We start from the raw sequence: 9,961 nt of genomic DNA, 5'->3' as shown, positions 1-9,961 counted from the left end.
TTATTCCCCCATATAATCACTTATGGAACAGATGCGCCCACAGCCTGCCTGGTTCCTATGCTTCTCCCTTCAGGGCCAGCATTTGGGTCGGACCAGACTGCCGCCATTCTTTGGGGGGGGGGGCTCGGTGTCCCGGGAGGGAGCCAGGCCCCAGCAAAAGGGTCCTCAATATCTGGTGCAGAACTCCGCGCGTCCGAAGGCGATCGAGCCCAGTGCAAGGATCCTCCGGTGCCGGGGTGGGGGTGGGGGTGGGGCTGGAGAGGAAAACAAACGGTGCGCAAAAAAAAAAGAAAAAAAAAACCAACACAGTCCCTTATCAGCGTGCGAGGGGGGAAGAGGGTGGAGAACCGAGGAAGCAAGCGGGCCCAGCGCCCGAGCTCCCGCCCGAGCGCCTTTTAAACTGCGTTTCTGCACCTCTCGCTCTGCGCCGCGGCGGCTGGAACCCGCGCGAGCCGCCTGGCCAATCCCCGCCGCGCTTCTTCCCGCCGTTCTCCAATGGGAGCGCGCGTTCTTGGGGCGTGCGCGAGACAGCCCCCCCCCCCCGGTCTCTACCCCCCCACCCCCCGACTCCAGCTTGTGTGTGGGCTAGACTCGCTGCGGGCTCCAGGCTTGGCCGCGGTACTTGCTTACTAGTCGTGCGCCCGGGGCTTTTGTGGCGGAGCACGGCCTGGGCTTTTTTGTGTCCGAGTTCTGCGCTGTCCAGAGGCGCCGCTGCCGGCCAGGGATCTCTCCTCCGACCTCTCCAGGAGGAGGAGGAGGAGGGCGCAACCCCGGGGACCTAGCAAGCCAGCGCGTCCGCCGGCGGCGACCGTGAAGGGGCCGAGCCCGAGATGCCGGAGTTCCTGGAGGACCCCTCGGTCCTCACCAAAGACAAGTTGAAGAGCGAGTTGGTCGCCAACAATGTGACGCTCCCGGCCGGCGAGCAGCGCAAGGACGTGTACGTGCAGCTCTACCTGCAGCACCTCACGGCGCGCAACCGGCCGCCGCCACCGCTCGCCGCGGGCGCCAACAGCAAAGGGCCGCCCGACTTCTCCAGCGACGAGGAGCGCGAGCCCACCCCGGTGCTCGGCTCCGGGACCCCCTCGGGTCGCGGACGCGCCGCCGTCGGCAGGGTAAGGCTGCCCGCACCCCCACACCCCCTTCCCCCGGGTCCGGGGATCACAGAGGCCGGCGTTTGGCGGCTGTGGCGCGTTGCTCGGCTTCGGGGGCTAGGTTCCCCCGCGTGGGGGGGGGGGTCCCCGAGCTTGTGGCGTCCTAGTCGCGAGGCCGCCGGTCCCGGAGGAGAGGGGAGTCAGCATGGGTTTGCTATTTTGCTGCTCGGCCCGGTGCGCCAGGCTCGGGCGCCCTGCGCGGTCCGGAGTCGGTGTAGACGCGGCCTTGCAAGCCCTTTTCTAAAGCCCCACGCACGGGTTTGGCCCCAGCACGCGAGGTGAAGTTCGAGCATTTTTCCCGCTTTAGTACCGAAGTGGCTCGCAACAGTGACTCAGAGCGCTCCCTGGAGGGCAGTTTGCGGCATAGTATTTTCTAGCCAGTTTTTTTTTTTTTTTTTTTTTTTTTTTAAATAAAGCCATTCCCGCCTTTTTATATTTTTTGCATATGGAGGGCTTTTTGGACCGTTTGTTTCCTCGTTTGTCTTACTCTTTTGCAGTCAACAGGCCCCGTTTTTAGTGGGTTGGCTTTACTTAAGTGAATTGAATGCTTTACACTGCTTTAAAAATGTTGGAGGATCCTGGCTTGTGTAAGAGTTTTGGGTTTGCTTATCGTTTTAAGGGTTTGCTTGAGAAGTAAAGATTCGGAAGCAAAAAAGTTCCTGGCGTACTGATGTATCACTATTACAGTTTGAATCCTCAGAACAGTGAAATTGGAGTTCTCACAGATGCTTACCATTTGTTTGTTTTGTTTTGTTTTTTGTTATTCTTTGGTTACGTTTTAAATAGTATTTTGTAGGTGTATACTTAGTTAATAGAATTCCAGTCATTAGAAATTAGTTAGGACTGTTGATGGGTTTAAATGAAAATCTTTGAGACATAATGACTGTTTTTTGTCGGAGTTGTCGCTACTGTTTACTGGTATAACCGAAAATGATTGCGGCTTACTTCTCGTTTTGGTGCTGGAAATTGAACCCAGAGCCTCTTTTGCTACGCGTGTACTAGCACGGAGCTACGCTATAAGCCAGTTGCTTCTTTGAAAGTTTTAACAGTGTTTGGTTGTTCTGCCTTTATTTCTTAAAATGTGTTTGTTTTTTTTTTTTTTTTTCGCCGATAAGTAAGCCGCCTGTGAATCGCAGCAGTCTAGAGATGCAAGCAGGAGTCCAGGGCCAGCCTCAGTTACATGAACTCTTGTCCAAACCCAAGTAGATACTGGCCAGCTTATTATTGTCTTTGGTGTCTCCTATTTGTGGAGGAGGCGGGCAAGCATACCATTTGATTGCATTTTTAAATTTAATTTTTTATGTTTGTTGGTGTTTCTCCTGCATGTGTGAGGGTTCTGGGATTAAAGGTGTGTACCACCACTGCCCAGTTTAAGCCTGCTTTTTTTTTTCTTAATTTTATGTGCATTGTTGTTTCGTCTGCATGCATCTCTCTGCAAGGTTGTTAGATTCCCCCTGGAACTGGAGTTGTAGACAGTTGTGAACTTCCATGTGGGTGCTTGGAATTGAACCCAGGTCCCCTGGAAGAACAGCCAGTGCTCTTAATCACTGAGCCATCTCTCTAGCTAGCCTCCATTTTATTGCACTTTTTAACTATACAAAATAATAGGTTTTCATCCAAAATTTTCAGTTACATGTGTATCAAGTTCTTCTTAAGCTTTCTCTCATTGGTCGACCTGCTCCATCCTCTCCTCACATTACTCCCTTTTTACTCCCTTCAACTTTACATGCCATACATATGTTTTTAAAATCGGGATTCTGCATTTGTATGCAGACATATGTGATATTGTTTTTAGAAGTGGAGTTGCGGCCCTGGCTGGTCATGAATTCAGTTTAGTCAAGGATGGCTTCGCGCCACCACACCTGGCTCTGAATGGCTAAATTTCACGGAACATAATCTCCATTCTACATATAACTCTTTTTTGGGAGGTGGGGCTTGAGACAGGGTTTCTCTTTAGCCCTGGCTGTCCTGGACTCACTATGTAGATCAGGCTGTCCCCAGCGATCCGCTTGCCTCTGCCTCCCAAATGCTGCAGTTAAAGAAAGGCATGCGCCACCACTGCCCGGCAATTTTGTTCTTTATGGCTGAATAAAACTCCTTTATGTATATATGTCTTTTCTTCAGTGATTCAGTAGTTTGATATCTGGATGGATCTGTGCTTTTTGTGGGCTTAAAGCCACTTTAGGGGGCATGGCGGTGCACGCCTTTAATCTCAGCACTCAGGAGGCAGAGGCAGGTGAATCTCTGAGTTCAAGGCCAGCCTGGTCTACAAAGCAAGTCCAGGGCAGCCAAGGCTACACAGAGAAACCCTGTCTCGAGAAAACAAAAACCAACAGACAAACTAAAGAAAGCCACTTTAGGGGCCTAGGGAATAACCTGTCATTCACGCACAAGGACGTGATCTCTAGCACCCACATAAAAAGCTGGGCACGGCAGTGGTATGTCTTTTTTTTTTTTTTTTTAAGATTTATTTATTTATTTTATATACAGTATTCTGCCTGCATGTAGATCTGAAGGCCAGAAGAGGGCATCATATCATATATAGATGGATGTGAGCCACCATATGGTTGCTGGCAATTGAACTCAGGACCTCTAGAAGAGCAGTCAGTGCTCTTAACCTCTGAGCCATCTGTCCATCCCTTAGTGGCACATCTTTTAAAAAAAAGACATGGAAGATACACACCCAAACCAGAGTGTGTATGTACACACAAAACCATTTTAAGTAACATACGCTAGCAGAGCATGGTGGCTCAACTCTGTATGTAATACTGGCATTCAAGATGCTGGGGTAGGACTGTAAGAGTGTGAGTCTCCTGGGCTGCAAGGTGAGACTCTAAACCCGAGAATTGCTATTTTGTTTTATTTTTGTAAGAAAAGATTTTGAAGTGGGGCATGGTAGCACATGCCTTTAATCCCAGCACTTGGGAGGCAGAGGCAGGCGGATCGCTGTGAGTTCGAGGCCAGCCTGGTCTACAAAGTGAGTCCAGGACAGCCAAGGCTACACAGAGAAACCCTGTTCTCGAAAGACCAAAAAGAAAAAGGAGAGATTTTGAAACAGGGTTTCTCTGTAACTGCCCTGGCTGCCTTGGAACTTTTTTGTAGACAGGTTTGCTAGCCTTGAATTCAGAGATCCACTATACCTGGCTGAAGTGTATCCCTCTCTTATGTTTTTTTTCCCAACTTAACCCTTTTTATATATTAAGTATACAGTGTCCTGTCTGCATGTATATACACCTGCATGCCAGAAGAGGGCATCGGATCACATAGATGGTTGTGAGCCACCATGTGGTTACTAGGAATTGAACTCAGGATCTCTGGAAGAGCAGGCAGCGCTCTTAACCACTGAGCCATCTCTCCAGCCCCCCCCCCCCCACATGTCCTTTTTTAATTGTATGTGTATGAATGTTTTGCCCTCATTACCTGAGGGCGGATCCTCTGGACCTGGCCTTAGAGGTGTTTGTGAGCCTCTATTGATAATCAAACCTGGGCCCTCCCTCCAGACTCTTGTCATCAACTCTTCAAAGGGGGCATTAAAACTATCTTGGTATTTATTTAGTTAATTTCCCCCTCATTTTAAATGGCACCTGATGGGATAGGTTTTCTGTTACATCATCTTATGTGTTTGTCCGAATATAGTAAGCCATAAAGCTTTTGGTTGTGTGTAAAAATTAAATTCCAGTTCATCTGGTGGAGGTAGGAGGACCAGGAGTTCAAGTCATTTGCTACAGAGTGGGGAAAGCCTTTGTGGTTACACACACAAGACTTTAGCTTAAACCAAAACCAGTTCTGTCCTCATGTTTGAGTTGCTAATGTGTGCTGATTTTGTTTTTGACATTTGAGTCTCACTCAGTAATGTGGCCCTACCTTAATTATTATTTTTTTTATTGGGTTATTTCCTCATCCCAGCTCAACTTACTTTACATGAAAGACCCTCCCCATTTCCGAGCACCTACTATGGGGCTGTACCTCAGCAGTAGATGGAGAGTTAGAATGCTCTCAGTGTTGTGTTGATGCGCAGTGCTCCGTGGGAAAGCAGAGCACTTCCTATATCCAGTGCCATGCTAGCTCTCTAGCAGGGAGTCTTTCTCTCTTGTGGGTCTCATAATCATAGGTTTGTATCTCTGCCTACAGTATTTAATATACATTTATTTATTTTTTAATGTATATGAGTGATCTGTCTTCACACACACCCAGAAGAGAGCATCAGCATTATAGATGGTTGTGAGCCACTATGTGGTTGCTGGGAATTGAACTCAGGACCTCTGGAAGAGCAGGCATTGCTCTTAACCACTTAGCCACCTCCAGCCCTATCTACAGTATTTAAACATTTTAAAAATGTAGAGCCTTGATTGGACTCAATGATATCAACAACTTGGAAAATTAATGTTGACAATCAGTACATGAATAATATGAGTTCTGATTTAGGAATCTAAATTATCACAAGTCCCACATAGAGATGTCTTGAATTTCAGAAGAAATGTAGAACATTTATAATGATTGTTTATATAAGGTTATTCTTTTGTTTTGTTCCTGCCCTCGTCTTCTAAGTGCTAGATTGCAGGCATGTGCCACCATGCCCAGTCTTTGTGCATATTTTAAAGGCTAAGTTGTTTCATATGTATCATCATCATGGCATTTTACCTTGGATGCATATGATGGGGGTGTGTTTGTATGTTCTTATTTTTAGCCTTTTAATTATCTGTCTTGATATCTGTATTTTTAGGTGTTAAAGCTATCTAGATAGTGGGCACAAGAGCAAACAGTTGTGGAGTTGGCAATATGCCTTTTTGTTCTGGCATGCAAAGCATGCAGGTTTAGCTGTCAGGGATCCAGCGGAGCGTAGTAACATTCCTGGGCGAGCCTGTCAGGAGAGGTTGGTGTTGATTCGTAGTGGGGGTTGAATCCAGACCCTCTTCTCAGGCTCCTTGTGCTGGGAGTTCAGGTGTGCCCCGCTATGCCTGGGCTGGTGAACCCTGCTGCTGACTGGCTGGTCTTCCGGTTTTGTTTTGGGTTTTGAGAGGATTCCCAAACCTCAGACAAGACCTGAACTCTTGTATAGTAGAGGACAGTGACCTTGAACTCCCAATGCTCTCTACCCAGTTTTACCCTCCAAGAGCTGGGATTAGAGGCCTGTACTGCCACCACCTGGCCTTCTCATATAAAATGTAGAAATCTATGGCTGGGCATGGTGGCATAGAGGCAGAGAGGCAGGCCGATCACTGTGAGTTCGAGGACAGCCAGAGATACACTGAGAAACCCTGTCTACAAAACAAAACAAAATGTAGAAATCTAATAATCATTTAATTAGGTTGGAAATTGAATAATTATGTTTCATAAGTGATATGTCTTGTGTTTAGTAGCTGAATTTCTGAATTTCCCCCCTTTTCTTTAATCTTAGTGTGATGCAGTATATGTTTACTGTACTAATAGTTTCCAGGAAAGGGTGTATGTGAGAGAATTATATAATTAAGGTCTGTGTAAATGTTACTAGAGAACACACTGAAGTTTTAATAGGTTAGCTTTGGGCCTCGGTTTCCTCACTTTGTAATATGGAGATATTAATGTGTCTATCACATAGGATTTTTAGGATTCTTTTGGGATGGTTCAAGACAGGGTTGTGTTGCCCTGGAATTAACTTTCTAGACCAAGCTAACCTTGAATTCATAGATCCTAGGTTTTGTTTTTCAAGACAGGTTTCTCTGTGTAGCCCTGGCTGCCCTGAAACGCCTGTAGATCAGTCTGGCCTCCAACTCAAGAGATTCCCCTACGTCTGCTGGATTTGAAGGCTTGTGCCACTATGCCTGACTTAATTTTTATCTTTTTTTAAAAAGATTTATTTATTTTTATAATTATACATGGTCTTCAGCCTGCATGTACGCCTACATGGCAGAAGAGGGCACCAGATCTCATAGAGGGTTGTAAGTAACTGTGTGGTTGCTGGGACTTGAACTTACCCCCTGGAAGAGCAGCCAATGTTCTTAACCTCTGAGCTGTCTCTCCAGTCCCAATTTTTTAGAGTTCTTTAAGTTAGTGGAGATAATGTGCTTAAAATGCAACTGAATACATAATGTATATTCAGTGCCATGTTTTGTAATAGGAGCTGAATATAGTGTCTCATGTCTTTAGTCCCAGGGGAGAGTTGCTGAGAGTTCAGTTCAATGCTGGGTTACAGCACTGATAGCTCTGGCTGCTCTTCCAGAGAACCCAGATTTGCTTCTTAGCACTGATGTGGTTGCTCATAATCTGTAACTCCTGTTCCAAGGATCTGATACCCTCTGTGGCCTCCACAGGCACTGCATGCACGGTACAAGGGGGCAAGCACTCATAATATAAAAATGTTTTTAAAGAGAAAGAGGTTAGCTTATATACTTAAAGCTACCATAAAGATAATTCCATACAGTTAATTTCCGCTTGATTGAAACTGTCTTTCTTTCTTTCTTCCTTCCTTCCTTCCTTCCTTCCTTCCTTCCTTCCTTCCTCTCTTAGACAGTACCCTGCCTGCATGGATGCCTGCACACCAGATCTCGTTCTAGGTGGTTATAAGCCACTGTGTGGTTGCTGGGAATTGAACTCAGGATCTCTGGAAGAGCAGCCAGTGCGCTTAACTGCTGAGCCATCTCTCCAGTCCCCCAATTACTTGCCTGAAATTTTTCTCACTACAGATTAAATTTTAAATCAAATAGCCTGTTGATGGACCCTACTCTGGTTCACTTATGCACATATTTTGCCTACTTCAAATTTTTTTTTTTTTGGCCAGGCACCGTAGCCTATGCCTGTAATCTCAGCACTCAGGGAGGCAGAGGCAGGCGGATCTCTGTGAGTTAGAGACCAGCTTAGTCTACAAAGCAAATCTAGGATAGCCAAAGCTACACAGAGAGAACCGTGTCTTGAGAAAACAAAAATGAATAAATATTTTTTCTTGTTCACTTGAAGTTTTTTCCTTATGGAAATGTGAATTGGTTTCCTGCTTCTAGAAGCTTATGCTATTTCTTTCTTTCTTTCTTTCTTTCTTTCTTTCTTTCTTTCTTTCTTTTTTTTTTTTTTTGGAGACAGGGTTTCTTTTGTGTAGCCTTGGCCGCCTAGATTTGCTTTGTAGACCAGGCTGGCCTCGAACTCACAGTGATCCGCCTGCCTCTGCCTCCCGAGTGCTGGGACAAAAGGCGTGTGCCACCACACCTGGCTAGTTTTTTTGTTTTTCAAGACAGGGTTTCTTCTCAGCTATCTCTTCAGCTAGGCAGGGCCTTACACATGTAGTCTAAGCTCCCTACCACTGAGCCATACCCTCAGCCTCCAACAGCAGTGTCTCTAATAGTTAAGTTACTGTGTGTTAGGCTTGTACAGTCTAATGACAATTGAGTTCTTAAAAGCCTTCAAATACTGGTTTAGTTTAATCATATTGCTTGGCTAATGTAACAGTAAATCACCTTGTTGATTGCATAGAAAATGTCATGTAAATGAATATTTTTCATATAGAGGCGATAACCCGTACTTTGTTTACAGAAAGCCACAAAGAAAACTGATAAACCCAGACTAGAAGATAAAGATGATCTAGATGTGACAGAGCTCTCTAATGAAGACCTTCTGGATCAGCTTGTGAAATATGGGGTGAATCCTGGTCCCATTGTGGGTAAGTTAATCAAGACTCAAATATTCTTTGTTTGTTTGTTTGTTTGTTTGTTTGTTTTTTGAGACAGGGTTTCTCTGTGTAGCCTTGGCTGTCCTGGACTCCCTTTGTAGACCAGGCTGGCCTCGAACTCAGGTCGATCCACCTGCCTCTGCCTCCCGAGTGCTGGGATTAAAGGCATGTGTGACTCAAATATTCTTAACAAGAAGCAAGTCCCCAGACCATTTTTTACTTTTATTAATGGTTAGAATTGGGGTCTTCAGGGACTATTTGTCATTATTTATAGAACCAATCAATACTTTAGTTTCTTTAACTCTAAGTCAGGAAGCTAAAATGAGAGTTTCGAGAGGGATCTGTGAAGTTGCCTGTTGATGCTGTCCTCCTAGTCAGTGCTGAGAGTAATAAGTAGACTCAGTCCCTAACAGGTCCATTTCCTGATGGCCTGAAAAGCCCGTTTCTAAGTCTGTCTCTACCCTAGAGAAGAGACAAACAGAAGGTATGCATAGCTTAACACTAGATTCATCGTTTGCTTTTGTAGGTAGCCATGGTTTTTGCCAGGTTGGTTATGCTTTTCTTAGCAGGGTTTGGGCAAGAACCTTAAGATAGGAAAGTCCACACAACTTCAGGGTTGTGTAAAAATGTGTCTTTTGTTTGAGTCTGGATCTCACTGTGTAGCCTGCTTGGCTTTGCCACCCAAGTGCAGAATTAAAAGTACGTTTCATAGCTGGGCGTGGTGGCGCACGCCTTTAATCCCAGCACTCAGGAGGCAGAGGCAGGCGGATCTCTGGGAGTTTGAGGCCAGCCTGGTCTACAAAGTGAGTCCAGGACAGACAAGGCTACACAGAGAGACCCTGTCTCGGAAAAACCAACCAACCAAACAAACAAACAAAAACTGCGTTTCATAGGCTGCTCTTAGACAAGCCTGTGCTTATAATTATCGATAGACAGTTGATATCTTTTGTAAAATTCTAAGAGACACTGAAGATGTATATTACATGGAAATGTGCTGTTACATGTTACATGTTTGACTTATGACCATTAACGTCATTCCTGGATAGCAATTGTTAATGAAAGACACACCAGTTGTCATATCCTCTTCCAGAAGTTAAGGAAAGATGCATATCTAATGTTAAGTACAGAATTAAAGATAATCAAATGATTTATAGAACTTGACACCTGTGGTTCA

The 9,961-nt window shown here is 45.6% G+C and overlaps 1 protein-coding gene across 5 annotated transcripts in view; it reads left to right on the top strand.

Moving 5' to 3' along the window:
* Window positions 1-546: 546 nt before the first annotated feature.
* TMPO (thymopoietin) overlaps window positions 547-9,961 on the top strand; it is a 28,251-nt gene continuing 18,836 nt past the window's right edge. For all 5 annotated transcript variants that reach the window (XM_084796145.1, XM_084796144.1, XM_084796143.1 and 2 more), the window contains exons 1-2: window positions 547-1,112; window positions 8,652-8,778. In XM_084796145.1, the coding sequence (XP_084652271.1) occupies window positions 831-1,112; window positions 8,652-8,778 (409 nt within the window). In that variant the 5' untranslated portion in view covers window positions 547-830. The remainder of the gene's footprint in view (window positions 1,113-8,651; window positions 8,779-9,961) is intronic.

Source organism: Acomys minous (assembly GCF_964271855.1).
Source record: "Acomys minous genome assembly, chromosome: 9".
NCBI lineage: Eukaryota > Metazoa > Chordata > Mammalia > Rodentia > Muridae > Acomys > Acomys minous.
The sequence above is the reverse complement of the archived record's forward strand: the minus strand, read 5'-3'. Positions and strand labels throughout refer to the sequence as shown.